The following is a 27515-nucleotide window of genomic DNA, read 5'->3' on the forward strand; positions in this document are numbered from 1 at the left end:
AATTTAATTGTTGTTATTTGATGTGTGTGTAGGGTACTGATTGTTGTTGACCATCTATTGTTTTTGTATGTGTGTGGTACTGATTGCTTGTACTATTATTGAATTGTAATTTCAGGTATGAGTGGGTTTGTATTGGTAACATTGAGATGGTATCATGGTGAGGTTTTGAATGTCAGTAGTGGGGAACCAAAGTATGAGGGTGGACAAATAACAGAGTTTTTGGATGTTGATATGGATAGGATGTCCTTTTTTGAACTAAGGGACTATATTAAAGAACTAGGGTATACTACAAGTTGTTCATTAGGGTATACTACAAGTTGTTCATTTTGTGTTAGGATACCTAATAGTGACACTGTTGTAGAAATCCAAACTGATAGGGACATTTTGGAACTTTGAAAAAGTTTTGAAAATAAGGATGCTATTGAAATCTATGTTTGTCACATAGTTGATAATTTAGATAATGTAGATGGTCCCATTTCTTTGTTGGAATACACTAGGCCCAAAGAGGAATCTTTTGCTGCTTTTAATGAAGAAAGGAATGGGGGTATTCAAGAAGGGGATGGGTCTGCTTTTAATAAAGAACCAGCAGCTACTAAAACTGCTGCACCTGCTGAACCAGTAGCTGCAACATCTCAACTAGCAGCTACTGAAACTGTTGCTTCTGATGACCCATTAAGTAGTGAATTTCCTATTCTTGAATTTAACCAATCCACTGATGATAGTTTTGAGTCTGACCAAGCTGAACTATTTAATGAACATGATGCTGAACATGAAAGTGATGCATAAATTTGAGGGCTGAAAGGAGGTCATATCCGAGGAGGAAAAGAAGAGAAATAATACCAAACGACCCTGGAGAAATTCCTGTTGGTGAAGTTGGTCCAATTCTGGGCTTTGATGAAACTGCTACTCCTGATACAAGCTTGAAAGATAAGGTTGCTGGGGATGAGCCAATGTATGTCAGTTCTGATGCATATAGTGTTGAATCAGATACAGCTGTCAGGGTCAAAGAGGGCTTGGAGAAGGATATTTTTTTACAAAACGGTTGAAAAAGTGATGTAGGAGTTGGGAATGGTTTTTGAGGATGTGAATGAGTTTAGGGATGTTGTTACAAAATATGTACTTTAAAGGGGTGTGCAGTTAGAGAAATTTGTCAATGAGCCCAAAAAGGTTAGGGTAGGTATAGGGATGGCTGCCCATGGCTGCTATATGCAAGTCTTGACAAGAAGACTAATGATTTCATGATCAAAACCTACAATCCAAACATAGGTGTATCAAGACTACCAGAAAATACACGTGCAATGCTAAGTACTTGTCTAAGCATTACAAGAATAGAATTATTGAACAACCAAACATTAGGATTTTCAAGTTTCAGCAGTTGATTAGGGAAGAACTTAACATACATGTTGGAAAAACAACTGCTAGGAGAGCTAGAGCTAAAGTAATCAAAGAAATCATGGGTGATTATGTGTTAGGGTTTGAAAGAATACTTGACTATAGGGATGAAATGTTAAGGACTAATCCCGGGAGTACTTGTGTTGTTAAGGTTGATGACTCTAGTGAAAGTGGTAGGTTGGTGTTTGAAAGTTTTTATATTTTCTTAGATGCTTTGAAAAAATGGTTTTTAGGTGGCTGTAGAAAATGTATTGGTTTAGATGGTTGTTTCTTAAAGGTAATAACCAAAGGACAACTACTGGCTGTTATTGCTAAAGATACTAATAATCAGATGTTGTCTATTGCTTGGGCTATAGTGGAATATGAGAATAATAATACTTGAACATGTTTTTTGAGATTGTTGATAGCTGATTTAGGATTAGGATATGGCAGCAACTACATAGTGATATCAGACATGCAGAAGGTAGGACAAATGACTTTTATTTTTCTTCATTTAGTTTTTGTCCATTCATATATAACCGTTTCTCAAAATTTGTAGTGGCTTCAATCAGCTATGAAAGGATTGTTACCACTAGTGACACAACCTGGCCAATTGGGCAAAAAGAATGGAGAGGTCTTCAAAGAAGAAACCAATTCTACTATACTAAGGTCTGTTTCTATATATACTAAGGTTTGTTTCTATGATGACGTTCTGTTTCTTTTTGAAATTGTTGGTGCACATGTTTAATGTCCAAAATGTGCAATCTATGTTGGTACACATGTTTAATGTCCAAAATGTGTAGTTTATGGTAATGGTAATGTGGTCAAGCATTTGAACGAAATTAATGGTGGTCACTAAATGTTGTCAAGCTTTTGAACGGATTTAGGTGGTCAACAAGAGCTAAGGTAGTTGGGGGGTAACTAGTGGGTAATTTAATGCAAAACACATTATAAATACAAGCTTTCACTCACAACTCACACTCACAAATCATATAGGTCTCCCAATCTACCTCTTGTTATACCCCATTTAAACGGGTTAAATTAGAGTACAACATATTGGAGATTCCTATTTGTTTTATTTTAAGGAGTCGCCACCTAATTGATTTTAAGGTGAATTAGGGCACCTAATTATTAACTAAGGTAAAACTAACTAAACCTCCATTAATAGTCTGCTTAATCAGCGTGATTCTAGGTAAGGGTTCTATATTATTCTAAAGGGAAGGGGTTAGGCATCCTTTAGAATCCGTTAACTACGGTTTACTGGTCAAACTTAGGTTAATTAATTAAGATTAAATATAATGCTTAAATCTTAAGAAAATAGGTTGTAAATGTTATTAAGGTTTTAAAGGAAAATATAATAAGGCTATTTAAACTAACTCGTAGAAATACATAGTAGTCCACTTAAAAAATAAAACTTATAAATGTTGTTAAGCCTTAAATAATAATGTTGTTTTAAAAATGAGACTTGCAAAATATAATGATTTGCATATAAATAGAATATTTTTAAGAGAAAACCCAGCCAATTTAAACTTAGGATAAAATGACATTATATGAGTATAGTGGTGTAGGAAATCTAGACTTGTTATAAATAGAATGCAAAAGGTTTAAAATAATGTAAATGAAGCTTTTAAAATTCAATTGGTTAGATATGCTTACTTAATCTAAACTATTTTACAAATAGAATGCAAAAGGTGATGGATTTTCTTTCTCTTTCTTATTAGCTTTATTTAACTATGCTCGGCTCAAAATATGTATAATCGAATTAATCTAAAATGTTTATAAAATATACTTGGATTAATATTTGTATGTTAGTGACGTTTTAATTTTCTAAGATAGTAATAAATAAAGCATAATTCCTTTAGCTCAAAACATGTAGTCATACTATTTTGAAAAAAATCGATTATTCTGGGAAAGATAAGTATTATAGGTATTATAGACAATTTTAACGTAAAATAAAGGTGATGGAATTAATTGGTCTTCCTTAAATTAACTACCCTTTACCAAAACTAAGTTCCTTACTAATCCCCCTTATAATTCATCTAAGCTAAGTAAAAACAACACAAAGTGAAGTAGCAATCGGACAATATAACTTAAATGCATAAAATAAAGGAGCAAATATGATCAAATGGGCTCAGCCCATTTTCTAGAGCTGCTGTAATTTGCTGGCTACTGGGCTTCGGCCCAGAACTGCTCTTTTCTTTAATATAGGCTACGGATGGCTGCTGCTATTGGGCTTAGCCCAAAATCCTTTTATTTTCGCTGCGGATGGGTTGACAAGGGAATGACTCGATAATATTACGTTGGGCTTTTAGCCCAACATCGAATGCGGAAGAGGAACGAGTCCCTCGGACTCGTGCGCGAGGTTCATGCAAAGAAATGAAAGAAAGAGATTAGTATACTACTAATATACATAAATATACATAATCAAACACATTATACTTGTAATGCACAAACATATAAGACTTGTATAGGCACAGAATCACCAAACAGGTTCATTCATATTTAAGGTTTTAAACAGAGATCAATTCATGTTTTAAAAGCAAGACAACCTTCAAATGACAAGGCAAAGAAGAGAGGTTTTACTTCTTATATTCTCCAAAGGACCTAAACTAAAAGAAACTAAGGAATCTAACTCCATTGTTTTAAAACTAAGTTCTTCCAAGTGCTTGTCCAAACTAAACTGGAATAGAACACAATGGGTTTAAAGAATTAATTAGAGATGGTTGTGATCAAACATATTCTAAGAAGTGACAGTCTTCAACCCTTAAGAGTGGACTTTACTCAGTTTTCTTCTCTTCAAAAATACATATTAGCGAAGCCATTTATCGAATCATATCAAATGAACAACCAAATAAACTCAGTTCCTACTAATCTTTATAGGGAAAGAGTTGACCATAGCAGGTTTCAGCAGGGAACTTTAGATTTCAATCACATAACAGAACTTCAGACCTTCACTAACTGATCTCGACAAAGAGTTTCAACTATTGATCACAAGCTTCAGCAGAATGCCAACACAAATTTTAAATAGCCAAGGGTTGAACTTAAAGGTTTATGACCTAAACAGAGAAGATGTTCTGAGGTTACAGGCACTAAAACATACGACAAATTGATAACACAGACCACATGGTTTAAACAAGATCATTTAAGGGAGCATACAAAGACCTTGGTTACTTTAAATACTCAAGTCGCCTAACATTTCAGCCTCAAAAGATGCAATTTTCAATTTAGCCAGCATAAAGTATCTGTCCTAGAGTCAACCATGCACTTTGCGAACAGTAATAGATTCAAATAACATATCTCTGAGGTCCGCAACACCCATTTAATGACAAACTCGACTACCTAGACTCTGTAATTTAGGCAGGATCACTAAACAAAAATCTTACATTGACAATACCACATAAAGAAGTAGAGATAAACATACTTTTCATGCATTTCTAAACTTATAAACGTAAAGATCCAAACAGGGTTACACATCTAACATTTACGTGCTGAATATGACTGCATCAATCAAACATACAGCTAACTCAGGAAATTTAAGTAGAATGGACCATAAATCATACATATTTCCATGGTCAATACACTAATCATGCTCAGGTCATACAGAAAGAATTTGAGACTAATATCCTAATTATAACACTTAATGCCAAGCTAGTATACAACTGAACCACATATTTACCTGAAATTTAAAACATGCTGATTACTCAAACTGAACATATAATTAACACTTAAATAATGCAAAGCTACAGAAATTAAAAGGGAAAGAAATTACCTTCTTCGGGTGCAACGAAGTGGGTGCGGAGTCTCGATGTACGCTCGAACACTATCAAATCCGAGCTTGCGATGCTTGGATTCGGAGCAAAACCAACGAAAACAGAAAATTGATGTAGTGTTTTTCTTTGACTCGGCGTTTAGAACTTATTACCACTACTGGAGAAACCAATATCTTAGAGAGAATTTTTTGAGCGGCTAAAAAAAAAGACTTCTAATTTCTATGGAATTTTCAGGCGGCTGAAGAGACCAATGTTCTCAGGGATTCGAGGGTTTCAAACTTATTGCAGAACCACTCCCAAAAGGATTATTTATAGGGAATTAACTAGGGTTTCCTGAGGTTCAAATTCTTGGCCGGATTGTAAATCGAATATTCGGATCTTTATGGGCATTCCATACACAAAATCAGAAAAGATGAATGGACAAAAATCCATTTAAAAACCCGTACCAGAAAAAAATAAAAAAGAATAGATTTTTGCCTTCACAAAGGGACGAAACCCATTAAAAGGGTTTCAGATCGAAGCAGAAAGAAAGCGGAAGAAAACAAAAACAGACCTCTTCCAACGGTCAAATCCGAGTGTGGTGAGTACGAAGCATTAACTACCCTTCCCCAAATCGACCATGCACGGTCTGGGGAAGCCGAAAGTCGGCTACAAACTTCACTATTTTTGCGAGGAGAGGAGAGAGATGAGCGGTTGAAAAGGAGGCAAACGAAATTTGCACGAAAATGGGAGGGGACAAATCTGTTTATGGCTAAAGAGAATGGGAGGTTTAACTTTAAAGAGGGATGGAGAAGAGGAGGAGAAAGGGACAGGGCGGAGTGAGAGAGACGAAGGAGGAAAGAGGAAGAGGAGGCGGATGAGTGAAGAAGATGAAACCCTAGCGTTTCATTAGTTTTAATGATTCGGGTCGGGTCGGACAATGGGTAGTGGACCGGGTATTTTAACGGATAACGGGCTGGGGATTTGGGCTGGTGGATTAAAAGTGGGTTGGGTCGATTTGGGCCAATCCGAAAAATTGGTGGTTAATTGGGTTCGAATTTGGGCTAATAATTTGGCTGATGAAAGACCCCATTTCGGGCTTCTAAATTTAAATGAAAGACCCATTTTAATAAACTATATACTAACGTGTGCTAAAATATTACCTAATATAAAATATGTAATTATTAGTGCTCAGATAATAAAATTATATGACGTCGTAATAGCCATGCGATAATATTTTGAAAATCAACAGTAAATAAACGCTATTATTTAATTATGCGAAAATAAATGCGATGCGTGTGCATAAGATGGTAAAAATGCTGAAACGATTATAATGCGAATTTCAATAATATCGGTAATAATAATAATGACAATAATAATAATAATAATAATAATAATAATAATAATAATAATAATAATAATAATAACAACTGGTGAAAATGGAGTAATGAAACATCAATATTAATAAAAGCTAATAATTATAGCAAAATATAAATAATTAATTTTTAAAGTGCCAAAAATACTAGAAATGTAAATAAATATTTAGGGAAGGCGGGACAAAATTAGGTGTCAACACCTCTCACTCACATTCTAATGGTATCAAATACCATTTTAGGCAGCCTCTAACATGAGCCTTAATTCCAAAATGGTAGCATATTTTGAGAAAAAATTGACCAAATCATATGTCAAAAATGATGATTTCGTAAGTGTTCATCTAATTTATTTTTTATTTTCAATTGTTATTTTAATTTTAGTAATAACATGTTTTTTGGCAGATCCTTCCAAGTAACATTCTGGAATTTCTCCCAGACACTGACCGTGAAGCTGTTGTAATTTTTGAAAGAGGTGCATACAACATGAAATACAAAGTTGATGCACAGACGCGCCTCTATCAAGGATGGAAAGAATTTATAGATGCTAACAGATTGAGGACTGGGGATGTATTGTGTTTCAAGGCTTGTGACGCTGCTAGCGACCGAATAGCCTTCCTTGTTAATAAAAAGCAGGAGATCATAGAGATAGCGTAGATTAGGTCTTTGTGTTTTCAATTTAAGTAAGGTTTATCTTGGTTCACATGTAACACCTTTTCTTTCTAAATAAAAGGGATTTCATTCATCAACTTCCAACTTACATTAAACACAAAACAAAAGAAAACTACAAAGGACTTCCTAACATACATTAACCACAACACAACACAAAAAAAAAAAAAAAAAAAAAAAAGGGAAAAGCACTTCCTAACTAACATTAACCACAACACAAAAGACATCTTTCCAAGCACTTCCTACCTTACATTAAGCACAAAACTAAAACATTCAACTTTAAACATACAAGAATCACTACGGCAATTGGTCATGACAAGTCTTTACATATCCTCGCATTAACCAATTGATCCAACTAGCAAAACAAAACAAGATACAAAATGTAAAATCATATTAAAGATAAAGTTGTTGATCACCTTCTTTTTCACTTTTATCTCTTTTGAATTTTCAATTTCGGGCAGATTGATCACACTCGATTGTTCTTCCATCTCCTTCATTTTCTTATCACTTGAGGCAGATTGTTCTTCCATCTCAATATCCTTCAACATCTCGGCAATTTCGGAACTTCCATATCCTTCTTCCATCTCCTTAATTTTATTCTCCTTTGAAGCTAATTCTTCGTGCATCTCCTTCATTTTGTTCACCAACTTTGGAATAATGTACTTCGATCTTTCATCAACTTTGGAAATATCCCTCCATTGAAAAAATTTACACTTCTTCGAACCATAGTAGGGGCAAGACCAATATCTTCTTCCAGGATTGTTGTCGGATCAAAAAGTCTTCAATAGGAGCAAAAGACCATGACTGCATCGCACTTCGGCATTCAACATTGGATCTTCATTGTCCATACAAAGCTTATTCAAATCCAATCTTGTTTCATCCATAGCTAACCCTAATTTTTAAACAGAAATTTGGGGAAAGAAATTGTAAGAATCCAATCTTACCTCTTCAAACATAAAGAGAAGAAATTTACCACAAAATTTGGGGAAGAACTCAATGTGGAAGAAGATAACAAGTTCTAGCCGTTATGGGGATTTAAGATTGGATTTGGGGAACTAAAAGATGTAATTTGGACGTCCATGTGGCAAATATAGACTGGTCCATTTATTTTCTAGCTTCTCTTACGCGCTGAAGGAGAGCAGGCTCACTTGCTTGTCTAGGTCACCACATAAAAGCGTAAATAATACACAAAAAATAAGTCCGGGGGGGTCATAGGACCCCCGCAAAGTTTAGGTGTCTTATGACAACTTTGGCCATAGTTTGAGTATGTTTTGAACCCTTTTCCCTATTTTTTTTCCTCAAAATAACCCTCCAACTAGCTAAATATCTCAAAATACCCTTCTTACTAACGAAATCGTTGCTCTAAAACAAGAAATAATGAGTCATTTTATCCCCTGAATTATTTTTACTAACTTATATTATTAAAATTACAAATTTGATACATTTAAGCAGGCTTACTTGTATATAAAGTGTAACAAAATTATAGTAATTGTATACATAACTTAAACTCTTTTTTAAATAGAAAAGCATACTTATTTTTTGAGAGTTAAAAGTGTTTGGCTAAGTTTTTTGAATAAGTAATAAGCAAGCTTTTACATGTTTTTTCCCCCCACAAGTTGGCACCTAAAAGTGTTTTTTTGGAAGATTGTCAAACACTAATTGTTTACGTATGTTGGATTATCCCTTTTATTTGCATTCTTCTTTTGTTTTAATTATTATAGAAAGACTTTAGTTTCGACATGGAAGTTTTTGGGCAATTGTAGAAAAGCTAAGGGTAATCTTGGATCTTAGGTTGTTGGGATTCTTGATTTAGGTTGTTTCTGGGAATTTTCTTGATCCCATTTGGATTTACTTACTAGTCTTTCTTTGAGGTGTGTGGATATTGGGGTTCCGATCCATATTTTTGGTTAAATTTTTATCAAGAGGAGTAGATATTTTGTTGTATTTATTGGGATTTGAGGTTGGGGTTAACTATACTGGGCTTACTGGTGATTTAAGAGAAATGTTGGTTGGAATTCAGCTAAATGCCAGAGACATTGAGTGAAAATGGATTGGATTTTATGCTAAAAATAGGATCTTGTTTAGAAAGAGGGAGCTTTAGATTTGGATATAATGGGTTGTGTTTGCTCAAAGGGGGTTTCTATTAAAAGGCGTGGTACTAATCGAACTAAGGAGAAAGAAAAAAAAGAAATCTTCTTCTAAAAGACTTATTGCATCCTACAAAGAGGAGGATGATTTGGTGATAAGTCAGCAAGTATGCTTCTTTGGTTTACCACCAGTGTATCTCTCTTACAGGGTCTTTCTTCAAATACTGCATTGCCTTTATTGCATGAGGACATGGGATCCCAAAAATGTCCCACATCCTATATGTGCATCTTCTCATCTCCAACTTCACAATGTGCTTGTCTTTGCCCCTCTAAAACTTCAAAACCACCATCATCATTTGCTTCCACCAAACAGACTTGAGCAATTTTGAGGAAGTCATAATACAGTTCTAAGCAGTTAGGACTGTACTCTTGTCTCCATGAACTCGCTTTATCTTCATGTTTTCTTAAATGATTCATTACCTTCACCCTTATAGTTTCAAGCATCTTAATTATTGACTTGTATCTAGCATCGAAAATCCATTTGTTGAAAGACTCAGTGATATTGTTGGTCACTGATGGATTCAGTGATATTGTTGGTCACTGATGGATTCTTGCAAATAGCGTCAAAATAGGCCCCACACCAACTCTGGGAAGGATACTTCAACAATGACTTAACAACAACTTCACTCAACTGGCCCATACATATCAATTGGTCTTGAAACTCTTCTGGATAAGTTGACCATGAAGCCCACCAAAACAGCTTCTTCATCTCCAAGGATCTTCCATTTTTTGCCCAATTTGCTTCAACATGTTTGGCACAATATCTTTTCTTTGCTTGTGGAAGCACATTTTTAATGGCATCAATTAATCCCTGCATTAGAATATGTAAAGAATTGAAGTCAACTAATTACAGAATTTAACTGCAGAATTGAAGTCAACTAATCAACTTACTTAATGTACTAACTGCAGAATAACAATGCATAAATATTTAAACTGATTACCTAAGTTAAGTCAACTAATCAACTTACTTAATATACTAACTGCAGAATTTAAGTCAAATAAGTAAACTAATTACCAAGTCAACTAATAAACTAATCAACTTACTTATCTTAGTTAAGTAGAATAATTACAGAATTTAAGACAAGGACCTAACTAAATAAAACTAAGGACAAAATTAATACAAAGTAAAGACAAGAAAGGTACCTTCTGCATATCTGAGATAAATGTAACTCCTTCTCCCATATTCAGCTCCAATGAACCCTTTCCATAAACCAGGTCCAACTCCTCTTTGTTTCTTTATCAACAACTGCCCATGCTAGAGGATAGAAATAGTTCTGGCTGTCTTGCCCAGGAGCCACTAACAGTTGGCCTTTTGCTTTCCCTTTCAAGAAAGTGTCATCAAGCCATCTTTGTACCCCATCTTTAGGGCTTGGAAACAAATGTACATTCTAAGAATTTTTCTTTTGCCTTGAAGTAGTGCCTCCTTGAATAAGTTAATAACCACATCAGATCCAGGATTACTATCTCTCAAAGCTTTGGCATAACCCTCCAACTTGTTGTAATCATCATTGGAACTGCCTTCAAGCTTCCCTGAGATCATTCTCTTTGCCCTTTTACACTTATTATGAGTAGCATTAAGGTTAAATGCAACTTGCAAATCAGTCCCCATCTCTCTCACTTTGTACTTAGGATCATCTTGCAACTTCATCTTGAAGTAGTATGCAATGGTTAAATAATCAACCCTACTGTTATCAAAATTATCATTGCAATCATGTTTTGTGTTTAATGTCTCCACTCTACAGCTTTCCCTGCCTTTGTCCTTGGATATTAGACAAATAAATTGGCAGCCCTCTTCACACCTATATCTCAACCTATTGTTGTCACTCTTCAAAAGAACTAACTCTTTCTTATTAACCATTGTATACAAGTTCAAACAATTCATAGCTTCAACTATATCTTTGAAAGACATACCACTATATATCTCTTTATACTCAATAAGGTGTTCAGTAACTTTTTGTTTTCTTTGTGCCAGAAAGCAACCTATCTGTTCAAAGTCATAGTCCAAATCCTCATGATCAATTTCATCATCATCCTCTCCTTCATTTTCAGTACTACTACTATCACTAACAACTAAAGCTACAGCTGCATAAGTCTCAGTATGGTGGACAATAGAGGGGACAGAAACAACAAGCTCACAATCATCTACAACATAAATATTGATAACACTAAACTTATCACTAACAAGACGCAACATGTTCCTAATTCCAACATCATCTTCAATCTCATGATATTTTTCAGATGGACCAGCAATAATTAATTGTTGAACCCCTACAAACCCTAATTTTTCAATATATTCATCAACTAAATCTTTAAAGGACAGAAGGTCTGAGTCATACCCCTCCAAAGATGAACTTCCTTAATTGAGTAGAGAGCATAGGGCTTAGTTATCCATTCACCGCCATGATTGAAAACCAGGTCCAAATGAATCGTCTTTAACTTACAAAGATGGTACAGAAATTGAATGAGCCATAAAGTTACAAAACAAACATAAATTAGACAAACAGTGCATAAAGTGAGATTAAACAACTCATATGTTATAAAACAGCATACATTGGGGGCACTAAACATATAATACAAAAAAAAAGGGTACAACAATAACATCTCCTACTTAATAAAGAATGCATAAAGTTAACATATTTAACTCTCAACCACCACATTTCAATGCAAAATCAGTCATATAAGGGACAAAATTCAACAATAAAAAGGCAATTTAAGACATGAAATTCGGGTATAGGAAGACCTAAACCACCAAACAACTTCAAACCCACACATACCACCAAAATAGAAAACCCTAAACCACCAAACACTTCTACTTTCAGTCTTATGGTCCCCCCTACCCCACCCCCCAAATCCCACAATAACTAAAAAATACCTAACAGATCCAAAAAAGGAAAGGATCGCACATTAAAGACCACATGCATGACAATACAACTATAAATACACAAAAAAAAAAAAACTAAAATCCAAAAATACTACTAGAAAAGGCAAGAAATCAAGTCAGTATAAAAAAATACAAACCCTAGAAAGCAAAATCAGATTTAAACAGAAAATCAACTTACTAAAAAGCTAAAATTAGTCAATACAACAATCTTTACTGGAGAAACTTACCTTTTTGAGCTTCAATTGCAACACAAATCTAAGCCGCCGCTCTTGACCCTTAGCTTTCTAAAATGAGATAGTGTACGAGTGTAGGGTTTGTACGAGTGGGTGGGGTTTTAATTTGGGTGGGTTTTAATTAGGGTAGTGGGTCAAACCCGTTTTACGGGGTATAAAATTAAAAAACATGGGTCAGCCTCCCAAAGCCCTCCACGTGTCCCCTCTGTCAAGCTAGGGATATATTTAAAAGTTACCCAGATGGTAGGGACACGAATGGCTAAAAAGTATAACGGAGGGTGGATTTCAACAATATCCCATAGTAGAGGGGTATATATGGCCATTTTCTGTTAATAGAATGAAAAAGTTACACACAAGCAGCAATTTTTGAGTTTCTTCCGGCAAATATTTTCACCGCAACAGTAAAGGAGGCTGGTTGAGAGAATATGTAACAATTCGAAATAAATCAATTTTGCCCTACGTTTTTATATTAAAAATGTCAGTGTCTTTATATGTTTTTCTTAAAATAACCCTCCAACTAGCTAAATAGCTCAAAATACCCTTCCTACTAACTAAACTGTTGCTCTAAAACAAGAAATAATGAGTCATTTTATCCCCTGAATCATTTTTACTATCTTATATTATTGAAATTACAAATTTGATACATTTAAGCAGGCTTACTTGTACATAAAGTGTAAAAAAATTATAGTAACGGTATATATAATTTACTTTTTTAAATAGAAAAGTATACTTATGTTTTGAGAGTTAAAAGTGATTGGCTAAGTTTTTTGAATAAGTAATAAGCAAGCTTTTACATGTTTTTTCCCCCACAAGTTGGCACCTAAAAGTGTTTTTTTGGAAAATTGTCAAACACTAATTGTTTACGTATGTTGGAATTATCCCTTTTATTTGCATTATTCTTTTGTTTTAATTATTATAGAAAGACTTTAGTTTCGACACGGCGGTTTTTGAGCAATTGTATAAAAGCCAAGGGTACTTTTGACTTTGTAGTACTTTAGCTTTTACGTGTCCTTTTGTCCTTCTATAGCACAGTCACCTCATCATGCTTTTCCATATGACTTTTACGTGTCCTTTAGATCTTCTATAGCACAGCCACACCTCATCATGCTTTTCCATCTAACTAAAGTTCTATGTAGATCATCTCTTCAGCTCTTTCCCAACTTCTAGCTCTCTTACTGTTAGATTGAAGTTTCTCTGATAATTTCTCCTTCAGTTGGTCATATGCAGTATGATGAGTTGATACTTTTATAGTGTATTAGTGTCATTCTACATATTTGTGGCCGAAGTCATGCGTGTTGTTTACTGAGGAGAAGCTTGTGTTTATCAACAACTCTATTGTTGTATTTCTTTTTTCTATGTTGTTAACTTGTTACGGATAAGCTTTTGTCATTGAGCACTTGGTTGGTTATATATAATGGAATTGGTTAGATTTGACATTTTGTTAGGTTGTGGTTTTTATACTTTGCTATAATAATATTTCTGCTAGCATCTTGATTCGTTAGCTTAAATGATATTGTGCAATGTGCTCGGCTGCTTCTTTCAAGCTGATTGTTGGATTGGTTTTTGATTTATAGCGTAATACAAGAGTTTTTGTTAGATAGTTTGTAATTTATAAGAGGCCTTAAAATGATAGTTTGTAATATAAGTGGCTTTAAAATGAATAGACATATGGAAGGGCATAACTATTCTGAAAAGTCACCTCTCAAATTTTATAGATATAAGGACACTCTTGAAGTAGCATATAGAAAAATCTGTGTATCCTGAAGGGAATTGCTTGTATTTTCCCTAATTACCGACAATATCTCTTTAAGGAAAATCAATTTATCCACGCCTCAAAGCCATTTCTTCTTCGATTATTTCTTTACCTATTTTTCTAACAGTTTTTAACCTTGATGTATGAGAAATGAGTCATTTGTGAATTCATATTGTTGAACCAAAGTTATCTTTTCTATCTACTTGCTAATAATATAGCAATTTATTTTGAAGTGAAGTGGCAAGATGCTCTGAGTTGCTCCAGAGATGCTGAGGTTGTGTGCTAATTATTTTCTTAGCTACCGTAGTGAAAAAAAATTTAAACGTTTTCTTTTTAACAAAACACTTCCTCATTTTCATAATTCATTGGGGACAATGGTTTTCCCCCTTTTGGTGAGAACTTCGTTTGGTTTTTTAAAGTATAAGAAGCAATTGATGTTGTCATTGCTTTGATGTGAGGTTAGACAATTGCAACAACAAAGCATTTTACTTATTAACTTCTCAGTTTTCATCGCTTTTTGCAGGGTCCTCAATTTTATTCGTCATCTTTTTACAGAAGAGAAAAAGAGAGCTTTTTATGTGTACAGTTGAAAGAGGTACTATTGATGCATACCCTCACACTGAGGGTGTTGCCGTGTTGGGCACAAGCACATGTATTCGTATAAATTGATACTATTATGTTACACAGTAATTGACATTTGATCAATTACTTCCTGCTTCTATAACAAGTGTTTTTTCTTTTGTTAGACTGCAAAGTATAATCGAAACATTGTGCGTGCATCACCTATTGTCTAAATGTAAATAGTATACTCTCATACATGGAAAGAATGTGTCACTTTCTAACCATGCAACATCCAACAATGCATATTTTGTTTGTATATGAATGTACATAATATCGAGCAATTACTATACATCGTCTCTTTATCAGATTAGATAGTCAATACGTCCACTAAATTATACTCCCTCTGTTCACTTTTACTTATTCAGTATTCTAAAAATAGATTTTCACTTTTACTTGTCACTTTTAGCATATCAAGAAAAGACAATTTATTTTTTCCTGTTTTACCCATAGTATTAATTACTCTCTTCAAATCATTATTCAAATCCAATAAAAATATGCACCAATTAATATGGGTGCATTGGTAAATTATGCACTTCATTTATTATTTCTTAAACAACTTAAAAAGTCTAAAGTGGACAAGTAAAATTGAACGGAGGGAGTATGCAATATCATCTCATAACAAAGATGATAATATTAAGAATAGAAGTTTAGTTTTAACATTATTAAGCCTGTGCTGCCACAGGCCATTTCCGGCTAGTTAATAATATAAGGTATAAAGAATTTTGTAAACTGATTACTTTGTCGTCTCATGTGAAAGACAAAAGTTCTTTTCGTCTTTCTATTGAATGTTTTTTATTGGGCTTCGTAAAATGGATCGGAGTGGTCTCAACTCTCGGCACATGAAAAGTCGGCTTCAAGATAAAACGGGTTGATTCAACCCTCCTTGCACGTAAGATATACGTGAAACCTAAACGACCTCCAAACTAATTGTGGAACCTTGGCAGTAGCGACCGACCAAAACAATTTGTAGCTCGACCAGTGATGTGCCACGACATATCTTTTGTTACATAATTTGTTATTATTTTCGTTTTATTCGGAATAAATATTGTAGTATTTTTCTTTTCAAATATTGTATATTGACTATAGTTTTTATCAAATGAATTGATCAGACACAAATAGTTGTGCGGAGTACTTTTATATAAATTATTTTGATAAAGTTTTTCCTTGCATAAGTAAATGTTAGAAAGTTTAACCAAACAAATATTTCTTAATACTTTTATTTGAAAGTAGTATTAGATGGCATATCAATTTATTGACATATAACATTTATGTCTCCCAGAAGTGTTACCTTTGATACTTAATAAAAACATTTTTTCTGGTAATTCAAGATTTCATTTCCAACTTAGTTTGGTGTTTCTCTGAAAGCTGTGCTCCCTGTAACTCCAATAATTGTTTGTGGGTCACCTACAACACCATCTGGAGTAGGTATCCGGGAATGTCTAGTATTATATTTGAGCTAACTGAGTTGCAAAAAGATCTGGCATATGTAGTTCCTTCCATGTCTGTCCAAAAACTTGTTATCGCATACATGGGTGGAACTACCAACACCTTCTCACCAAAATCTTCTTCCTTGCTCCTTTCCTCGCCAAAGCATCAGCAACTGAGTTCTGCTCCCTGTAGCCATGTCCTGCTGCGAGGTTCCCCGTCATCTCTGATTCAAGAATAAAAAATATATAAGTATCATGCCTGTTATAGGCAAATATAACTTACTAGTCTCCATTTTCAAAATATTTTGCCCAGCTCTATAAGATATAGAGCCTGTTTGGATGGGCTTATGCCTATAAGCTGAAAACAGCTTATAAGCTGCTTTAGATAAGCTAAGTTAAATGGACCCAATTATTTTTTTGAGCTTATTTTAAGCACAAAATTACTTTAAGTTGACCAGCCAAACATTCAAATAAGCTGAAAACAGCTTATAAGCAACTTATAAGTCAATCCAAACGGGCTCATACACGCACGAACCACCTTTTTTCCCAAAAGCCAATCATATTACATTATTACTATTGCCACATGGGACTAAACAAGTGTTATACTTTGAACTAAACACTCTTAGTACGACTCAGTTCCCAACATTTTCGGCTAGCAAATAACTGTAAAAAGATTCTACTCCATAAATTGATTTCCAGTTATTACTTGACTTCAGTTAAATAGTAAAATCCGTGTACAAATAACAAAATTATTTTCATAATCAGTGCCAGTATTGCTTAGCCAAGTAATTGGGTATTTTTTTGTGTGTAGTTTAGCTTATAATAGAGTAGCATACTAGTAGTTTATATATTTATTAGGTTACCAATTAGTAGTATTTATCACAATAATTACTTAAAATCATCTTAAAAGTAATTTGATTACATAAATATTTTTTACAGTATTTTGCTATATAAAATTTAAACTCAAGTAAATTTAGGTCTCTAAAATTTGTTTGGCAGTACCTTACGGTCCCAATTGACGCGAAAGTATTCCTAATGTTTCTGCCACGTGTCAGAGTATGGCAGTAGTGGAGCCCACAGTAAATTGCTGCAAATTTTTTGCATACCTTCCTTCTTCCTCACGAGACATTTGTGTTTCTATCTCTCTCAACAAATTCTCATTATTTTTGCTTCTCAAATATATTTTTTCTTTTTTTTTTTCTCTCCCTTCTAATTGGGCAACTAGATAAAACAAAACTAAATTTGAAACATCTATTGTTAAGTTTCTTAAGAGTTAAGAATTTATTTTTAAAAAAAGAGTTAGGTATATTTCCAAGATTAGATTTTTAATATATCTGAAACTTAATTACTCTATTTGATGGTCATTCACAATCTTTCAGATCCGAATATCACTCTATTTGTAGGTTCGGACTAATCCATTTTGAAAATTTTGTTTTTTTTTTTGTTTTTTTTTTTTAATTTCTTTGCTTTTCTTGTTGCATTTGCTGTGTGATTTGAACTGAAATCATTTGCCTTTTGCCAAAAATAAAAATAAAAAAAATCACTGCAGAAAGTTTGGAATAGCAATCCCCCAAAATTGGAGTTTCTTGCCTCGAGAATTCTCTATACAGTGTTTGGTTTGTTATTCTATTTTAAATTACATTAATTTCACTTACATTCTTGATTTTCTTACAATGTGGGTTGGTGTTAGGTGAAGTTCCTTATAATCTTGGATCTTGGATTGTTGGGATTCTTGATTTAGGTTGTTGGTGGGAATTTTCTTGACCCCATTTGGATTTACTTACTAGTCGCTCTTTGAGGTGTGTGGATATTGGGGTTCCGATCCATTTTTTTGGTTAATTTTTTATCAAGAAGAGTAGATAAATTGTTGTAATGATTGGGATTTGAGGTTGGGGTTAACTATACTGGGGTTACTGGTGATTTGAGAGAAATGCTGGTGGGAAAACAGCTAAATGCCAGAGACATTGAGTGAAAATGGATTGGATTTTGTGCTAAAAATAGGATCTTGTTTAGAAAGAGGGAGCTTTAGATTTGGATACAATGGGTTGTGTTTGCTCAAAGGGGGTTTCTACTAAAAGGCGTGGTAGTAATCGAACTAAGGAGAAAGAAAAAAAGAAATCGTCATCTAAAAGACTTATTGCATCTGCCAAAGAGGAGGATGATTTGGTGGAGGTTGATAATGTTGGGAATGATGTGACTACGAGGCTTATATCAACAGAGACAATTGAGAAAAGTGCAGGTTCCACCCCACCTGCTTGGGATGAGGGAGAGAAGAAGTCTATAGTTCTTGAGAAACCTGAAGTGCCAAAGGTGCAAAGACCGGCAGCAACAAAAGCAACTGAGGTTGGAGGACAACCTCAGATAAATAGAATATTCAATGTTAGGAATGGAGTTGACGGTACACAAGTTGTTGCTGGATGGCCGTCATGGCTGACAAACGTGGCAGGTGAAGCTATCAAAGGCTGGGTTCCTCGGAAGGCAGATTCATTTGAGAAGTTGGATAAGGTGAATCTGAAGCTACTATGCGCACTTGTTGCTAAAAATTAGTGTAAAGTTAATGAATTTTCAGTTACTGATACTCATTAATGCACCTGCGTTTCTATCCTGCATTTTTTTCCATTCCATTTGATTGTTATCTATAAAAATAACAATGCAGATTGGCCAAGGTACATACAGCAGTGTGTACCGAGCCCGAGACGTGGAAACTGGAAAGGTTGTTGCATTGAAGAAAGTACGATTTATTAACATGGATCCAGAAAGTGTTCGTTTTATGGCTAGGGAAATTCTTATACTCCGGAGACTAGATCATCCAAATGTGATGAAGCTTGAAGGTCTTGTGACCTCTCAGGTCTCAGGCAATCTGTATCTTGTCTTTGAATACATGGAACATGACCTTGCAGGTCTTGCAGCATCACCAGCTGTCAAATTTACTGAATCTCAGGTGTGTTCTTTTGTTTCCAGTCTGAGTCGCTTAGATATCTTATCAACAGGAGGCAATGGTTGATGTTATGCACGTTCACACACAATACACACACACACACACACACACACACACACACACAACAACCACAACAACAACAACAGCAGCAGCATACCCAGTATAATCCCACAAGGTGGGGTCTGGGGAGGGTAGAGTGTACGCATACCTTACCCCTACCTTGGGAAGTAGGGAGGTTGTTTCCGATTGAATATATATATATATATATATATATATATAAACGTTACTTGCTATTAGATAGAATTACATGAAATTATAACAATGGACAGTAATAGAGACGTGCCAACTTAAGGATATTAGACCTGATCAATAATCTATTGTGCTAGAGTTCTACCTCAGTTAAAACCGTTTCCAACTCCATTGTCCATTTTTGTTCAAGGGAGTATGGTTCAGTTTTCTGGCGAATGTGTTGTATGATCGATGCTTCAAATTTGGAGAGAGGCAGCTAGATATTTGTCTCGTAGTAACTCGAAGGATCAATTAGGCGCGGCATTCGTCCTGGTAATAAAGATGCTAAGTTAAGACCTGATGGAATAATGAAAAGTCTTCACTTTCTTTCTTGTCACCTTTTCATTTTTCCATGTCTCAGATGAAAATTTATTTAGGGAAGAATAGGGGAAAACACATCTTTTCTTGTAAAGTTGAAAAATTGCATGTTTCAAGTACTTGGTCGTGTGCCTGATTTGTATTATAAACCCTCCATATAAAGACTCCATGGTTTAAGCACAGCGAGAAGCTATTTAAACTATGTAAAATGATGAATCTTGGTATTCGGAGGGCATGTTAGATGGCTATAACTTTGGGTCTATAGACTAAAGCAGATAGGCCTGAGAGAAGTGGCTTGACGTTGCTCCTCCTCTTTTGTCATTTGAGGAATAAATGGGAAATGGGTTGGGGAGAAGAATCTTGGAGAATTGAATGTTGCTTACCAAAATTGTCTTAGTTTGCTTGATCTTTCTTGTATATATTTTTTATGGTTATGCGTGTTGGTTGCAAATGTGCTGCCCGCTTTGGTTTCTAAAAATATTTCCTGTAATCTTGCAGATTAAATGTTACATACAACAGCTTTTTCGTGGACTTGAACACTGCCATAGTCGTGGTGTCTTGCACCGTGACATTAAGGGTTCGAATCTTCTGATAGACAATAATGGGAACCTCAAGATTGGCGATTTTGGGCTGGCAACTCTTTACCAAAAGAATCAAAGGCAGCCTCTAACAAGCCGTGTAGTTACATTGTGGTATCGTCCTCCCGAGCTTTTGCTTGGTGCTACAGACTATGGAGCGGCTGTAGATTTATGGAGTTCTGGTTGCATCGTTGCTGAATTATTTGCAGGGAAGCCTATAATGCCAGGAAGAACTGAGGTATGGCTAAAGTACTGTTTTTGTTTTGTGTATTTGGTTAAAAATAGGAATCGGCTGGATATAACTTCTCGTGTTAATAACTGACTAAGAACCTATGCACATTTTAGGGCAAAGAAAGTTCATACTGAACCTCCAATCTACCTTATCTCTTTGTAAAGTGATACCTTTGAAGAACATCAACCTAGTATTTTCTACCCACATCGGGAATATGTTTTTCATGTGTGTCCTTGGTTGTTAAGTTTCTAAAGGAGCTAAAGTGGTCTGCAATATCGCTGAATCTAGTAATCAATATTGAGTCACAAAAGTTGCCACATGTTACTATATTGTTGATAAACAATAAAGATTTTTCTTTAATTTTCCTCTTTTGTTCCAGCCACTCGAGTGCATCATACAATTGTTAGTGTAGAAGCAACTTCATTTAGATGAATTTTGTTTTCGCCTTTGAGCACCTGAGGAACTTAGGATGGTAATAGTGATGGACCTCCCAGGGTACTCTCCCTAGTCCTTTCCCAACAAATAGTTATCACCTTTTGCTATCAAAGTCTCTTATTTCAAAGCAATATGAATCATATTACGCTTGCAAGCTATTCATAGGAAATGCACCTGTCACACTTTTTCAAAGAAAGAAATGCATTAGTCACTTCTGCTAGTAACTTCTGCATTTTGACACTGCCTTATACACGATCCACATTTAACCAAACAAAAAGGTGCATTTCTCTCTATTATATCTTATCATGCATGTATTGTCATTGTATACCTATCCGATGTGCATTTATAATGTGTACCAGAAAAGGAGGTGAGGGTGGGCTTGGGATTGGACAGGTTTCCTGGCCTGCTCCCTTGTGGATCAGGAAATGTCCATTCAATGATGACTCATTGGATAATCTATTATGCAGGTGGAACAGCTTCATAAGATCTTTAAACTTTGTGGCTCACCATCCGAAGAATATTGGAAGAAATCAAAATTACCACATGCGACGATCTTTAAACCTCAACAGCCATATAAGCGCTGCCTTGCCAACACATTCAAGGACTTCCCTCCATCAGCTTTAGTACTTTTGGATTCCCTCCTGGCTTTTGAACCTGAGTATCGGGGTTCTGCTACTTTGGCACTTCAAAGTGAGGTAAACATTAGTTTTTAGATGGTGAATAACTTGTTTTATCTTTTCAGAGTTTTTTTACTTCCACAAATCAGGAAGTCAATTCATTCAGACGTTTCTTGCCATATTAGCAATCTTTTTTCCCTTTCTGGGAACTCAAGATCTCGTCTTTGTTGTATCGCTTCTATGCATATGCTAGTAAAATGTTGTATGATGTAGTTTTGGATACGAATCATGTGGTTATAGATATCTGAAAATTAAGCACGGTGAAGAAGTTTCTATTGGTTGGTGCTTTGATTTGCTGCTTATGGTGTTTCACCCTCTTTATTTCTTTATACTGTTTACATAATTATACTATTTGGGTTCTCTTTTCCAGTTCTTCACAACGAAGCCTCTTCCTTGTGATCCATCATCTTTACCCAAGTACCCTCCAAGCAAGGAATTTGACGCTAAGATGAGAGATGAGGAAGCAAGAAGGTACTCATTTTCTATTTTTTCCTGTTCTTAATACTTACAGATTAATTTACACACAATTTCGTTTAATTACTTATGCTTTATTTAATCTGATCTTGTCCTTAAGGATGTTTTGTTGCATTTTTGTTGATTATTAGCTACAGCTTATGTAAATCTTGTATGCTGGAATTTTCCCATTCAATCAATAAATACTTCATCTAGAGAAAAAGTAGGTTGTCTTATTGCATTTTCAGTGTATTAAGGATTTGGCATCTCTTAGATATTATAAAACACGGTCTAGTAACTTTTCTTTGCCCAAGCAAAGGCTTCCAGCTTGCCTTTTGCAGTCGTGTTTCTGCAGGCATTCAGCATTCCAGCCTAGTTTTGACCTTCATTAACCAAATCAAAGAGCTTTAAATAGCTCAGTTTGACTCTGTGACTTTTAACTTGTTTTCATCAACCAATATCCTGTTCTGGCTGGTCAAATAGCTTCATTTCAAGACATTCTCTTGAACTGAAAACCATATTTTGTTCTCATTGAACTGAAGACTGTTTGCCTACATCTTCATTTAATTGAGCAATATTCTGTTTCCAGGCAAAGAGGTGGTGGTACCAAAGGACCTGGCATTGAATCTAACAGAAAGCCGGCAAAACAGTCAAAAGCGGTACCTGCGCCTGATGCTAATGCTGAGTTACCAGCATCCATACAGGTTGTTTTCCTTTACATACCAAAATAACACATTTTAGCTTTTCTTTATCTACACTATGCATGTATGTTTACCTTTAAGCTGAGTGTAAGATTGGCACATAACCTGGATTTCTGTGGCATGTAGAAGTGGAAACAGCAGTCAAATCAAACAAGCGTTAGTGAGAAGTACAATCGTGAAGAAGATGGCGGATCTGGTTTCCGTTTTGATCCCAGCAGAGGATCTTTATATAATGGCCATTTATCACAAGTCAGTGATTCTGGAAATTCCATAAACACAGATACAAATGGACATGGCCCCCTTATGAGTTCTCAACGAGCATTTGATTCTTCAAAATTTGGAGAATTAAGTAGTGCACATAAGTCCTTCAGACCTCACGGTGCAGCAGCTCATTTGTCCAGGTTCTCCAATTCAGTTGCAGCTCACGGTAGTTCAAGATTCGATATAAGCAGGGAGATGAGTACCCATTCACAGTGGCCTGAAGAGCTCACGACTGGAAAGTACAACCAGCTTAATGATTCCGACTCTTCCTACTCTCTTTTGGGGAAAGACTCTTCCAATAAGAAGGACAAGCATGCAACAGGGAAGGATCCTGCAGCGGTAAGGAACTTTAAATTTGCTTTATGTCTTGGCTATTTTGCCCCACTGTTAGTAGTGGATTAAGGAAGAAGAAAAACACAGGGCAGCCCGGTGCACTAAGCTCCCGCTATGCGCGGGGTCCGGTGAAGGGCCGGACCACAAGGCTCTATTGTACGCAGTCTTACCTTGCATTTTTGCAATGAAAGAAAAATATACTCACGGAAAGGAGCTCCCATTTTCCGCTTTTCCTGAAGAAAGAAAAGGAGAGAGACAGAGGGGCATATTGTACTGGGGAGGGGGGTTTAAAGAGTTCTGTCCAGGTAGAATGCCTTCTTTTTTTTTTCAATAATATTTTTGTTTGCTGTAGGGTTATATTCCAAAGAAGAACCGAATCCACTACTCTGGACCTTTGATGCCACCCGGTGGAAACATAGACGAAATGCTTAAAGAGCATGAGAAACAAATTCAGCAGGCTATCCGCAGAGCCCGTCTTGACAAAAATAAGAAAAAGGAACAGAACGACAATGGGCAAACAGAATCGCTCTTACACTGTACGAGCAATGGTCGGTGACTTGTAGATTAGGAAGAAGATGCAACTTTTTGATGAATTTCAGAACTCTAGTCAATAGAAACTCTCAGCAGCAAGAGAAAAGCTTTACTCACATGGAACTCCCGAGTCTTTTTTGCCTATACTGGAAGTGATACTTTGCAGAATGCATAGTGTACAATTCCAGATTCATATCTTGACCTCCTCTTGTAACGGCCCTTAGAATGAAACGAAGAGAGCAATTCTTTTGATGTTTATTATTGGGGTAATTCTTTTGCTGGTGTATGTCTTGGGAAGTATTCTTGTAAGTTGTACAGTTATACATTCGTCAGTTCTTCATGTAAAGGATAACCTTTTTTCAAATTTGTAGGAATTTTACAACCTCAAGCCAGAATCTTGCGTCGGAATACATACATCAACATGATGGTAGGATTTAAAATAATAGTATCAAATCATCAAATTTTCTGTTTTATATATTCTTCTCTTCTTGCATCATGTGGCCTCTATTTCTGCATCATGGATGTCGACTTTTTTTTTTTTTTTTTTTTTATGCTTAAACATTGATTGTAGTCACTGTGTCTATGAATTTTCTTTTATCATGGATATGGACTGTTCTTTTTTCTTTCTTTTTTGCTTAAATGTTGATTGTAGTCAGCGTGTCTATGATTTTTTATTTTTTTATTTAATAATCATTAGAATTGTAATACTGCAATCAATGGATGTGCTTCAACGCCAAAGTAGTAGGGATCGGTGATATGAATCTAGCGCTGCACGAGTTCTAGTCCCCCTTAGTTTTTGAGAAAGAAAAACAAGGGCGTGAATCTCAAAATTCTCCCGACAAGAAAATATGTAGTAGATAATAACATATCAAATTCTGAACAATTTAATTTCCCTATTCCAACTTTGAGTTAATCTTCAACTGCTATACAAATTACTCCTGGAGATGTACTCCAAATGTCTCATGCAGACATAGAGTCGGATTCCACTGATGAAACATCAGCAAATTGCAATTAGTTTGTAATTATTGGTAGGTGAAAGGATGCCATCATCATAGTTCTTCCATAAAGCTCTTGTGCTTCTTTCTTGCACCATAACAAATTGACGTTCCTCTTAATATCAACAAACTCCATCACAATCAAGTAGATCTCTCTCTACCAAACCTCTTAATATCTACCAGCAACTACATCGCTTCATCCAAAATTTTCCTATATTCATCAAAATCTTCAATATATATCTCTTTACCTCGTAGATTTAAACAAAACTTGTATAACTCCCAAGTATGAGATCTAAAACACATAGTTCACTTAGCCTAAAGCTTCTTCTCATATTAGTTTTCATAGCTTTCTTACTTCTCTTTGTGTTGAGATCAAGATTAACATCTTCTAATGAAATATCAAGATTACCAGCAAGTACTTGTTCATCACCGAAATGTAACAAAATCCCATCATCAGTAGCCAAATCCCTCATCCACTACTCAACCTCAGCCATTACACCTCAACAAACACTCAAAGAAATATCAGTATCATCCAAGATTCTAGACAAGAAATCACCTTGCAACTTCCTTGTATTTGGTCTTGGCCATGATAGCCTAATGTGGCACACACTCAACTATGGAGGGCGAACGATCTTCCTCGAAGAAGATGAGGCATGGATACAGCAAATCAAGAAGAGATTTCCCATGTTAGAGTCCTATCATGTTACATATGATAGTAAAGTGAACCAAGCAAATGTTTTAATAGAAGCAGGGAAAGGACCAGAGTGTACAACTATAGCTGATCCTAGATATTCAATGTGTCAACTTGCCTTAAAAGGGCTGCCTAGTGAAATTTATGATACAAAATGGGATTTGATTATGGTGGATGCACCAACAGGGTACTATGATGATGCACCAGGGAGAATGACAGCAATTTATACAGCGGGGATGATGGCAAGGAACAAAGAAGAAGGAGAGACACATGTGTTTGTGCATGATGTGAATAGGGATATTGAGAACAAGTTTTCTAGGGAATTTTTGTGTGAAGGATATATGAAGAAACAAGTTGGGAGGCTAAGGCATTTTACAATTCCTAGTCATAAGAGCAACTTGGAAATGCCATTTTGCCCCTAGATTTTCTTGAACCATTTTTTTTTTTTTTTTGGTTTATTCTATGTCTCTATATTTTTTTTCATTTTTTGAGGGTGGGTGAATGGGAAGATCCTCATGATGGATCAATCATGAGGATATTGTTTTTTGAGAGAGGAGAGTAAATCAGTACTATTACCAATAAATTGGGAATGTTATGTTATGACTTATGATGTCTGATATAAGCATACGAAATTAGGGCTACTTTTTTAATGTATTAGGTTTGAGTCTTGGCACGAGATGAGTCATTTTTTATGAAAATATGTTTTTAAACATGTTTAATTTATGTTTGGTTTGTTAGTTGAATTTTTTTTTTAAAAAGATAAATATTAATAATCATATTAGAATCGGATAATGCTCTCATGAATATTTAGTATTAGAGATTTGAAATAATGTCTAGGGTTGGAGCAACAAATGACAGTAAAAGTTAATTATTGTAAGAGAAAATGTTTTTATGTCCATAAAGTAGAAAAGTAATTCCTCCCCCCCCCCCACCCGTCCCCACCCGTCCTTTTAAAAAAAAAAAAAAATTATTACATAGCGGGTAGGTAGGGGAAGGGAAAATGGGAGAGGGGATTCGAACCCTCACCAATAAGGTGAAAGTTCAGATAGCCAACCAACTAATCTATTAGATCCCTGCTAATTTTTCCCTTTTGATTTGAATTAACCACCAAAAAATACTTTTCTCGCATTTTTTAATCTTTCTAAAAAAAAAAAAGTTTTTTTTATCATATCAAACATTTGTCTTTACCCCATTTGTCAATTAGTTATTCGTATCTAACTCCTTTGGTTATTACTCCCTCTGAATCAAAAGAATGTCCACTTAACCTTTTTTTTTTAGTCAAAAAGAGTGTTTATTTATCAAATCAAGAAAGAATTAACCTTATTTTTTCAAATTTGCCCCTATTAAGTGCTATGTGATCAAATCCCAATATATATTTAATTAGGGACAGTTTAGTCAAGTTACTTTTTTTGTCTAGAAATTAGTATTTTCTTAAGGGGTGTGCAGATGGCTAAATGGACACTCATTTTGATCCAGAGAGAGTATTACTTTTGCTGAAGACTCTCATGTCACCTATATGCGTTAAGCAAAGGATTTACTTCAAATATCCTAAATTTGGGATATCTTCACTAAGAAAAAAATGACATTATGAACTTTCAAGATTATTTTCAAAATTTAGTTCTTTGACATTTCAACTTTGTTGAATTGTATATTTTTCAATAGAGTTTCTCTTTATCAATCATACATACTTTTCTCCATGTTCAAAAACCAGGGAAAATGAGGATGGGATATGGAGCCCGTTTGGATTGGCTTATAAGTTGCTGAAAACAGCTTATAAGCTGTTTTCAGTTTTTTGAGTGTTTGACTGGCCAGCTTAAAATCATTTTGTGCTTAAAATAAGTCCAAAAAAAAATTGAGCCCGTT

The 27515-nt window shown here is 35.1% G+C and overlaps 2 protein-coding genes across 2 annotated transcripts; both read left to right on the forward strand.

Moving 5' to 3' along the window:
- Positions 1–17348: 17348 nt before the first annotated feature.
- On the forward strand, positions 17349–24462 carry LOC132598623 (probable serine/threonine-protein kinase At1g09600). Its single transcript, XM_060311611.1, has 8 exons — positions 17349–18726; positions 18878–19162; positions 20264–20581; positions 21478–21705; positions 22058–22158; positions 22730–22844; positions 22968–23441; positions 23788–24462. Exons 1-8 carry the CDS (start codon positions 18262–18264, stop codon positions 23989–23991), a joined length of 2190 nt encoding a protein of 729 aa, XP_060167594.1. The 5' UTR covers positions 17349–18261; the 3' UTR covers positions 23992–24462.
- Positions 24463–25203: 741 nt separating this feature from the next.
- LOC132598624 (glucuronoxylan 4-O-methyltransferase 1) lies at positions 25204–26371 on the forward strand. The gene has a single exon (XM_060311612.1). It carries the CDS (start codon positions 25247–25249, stop codon positions 26072–26074), a length of 828 nt encoding a protein of 275 aa, XP_060167595.1. The 5' UTR covers positions 25204–25246; the 3' UTR covers positions 26075–26371.
- Positions 26372–27515: the final 1144 nt, after the last annotated feature.

The sequence above is a fragment of the Lycium barbarum genome, chromosome 6 (genome assembly GCF_019175385.1).
Source record: "Lycium barbarum isolate Lr01 chromosome 6, ASM1917538v2, whole genome shotgun sequence".
Taxonomy (NCBI): domain Eukaryota; kingdom Viridiplantae; phylum Streptophyta; class Magnoliopsida; order Solanales; family Solanaceae; genus Lycium; species Lycium barbarum.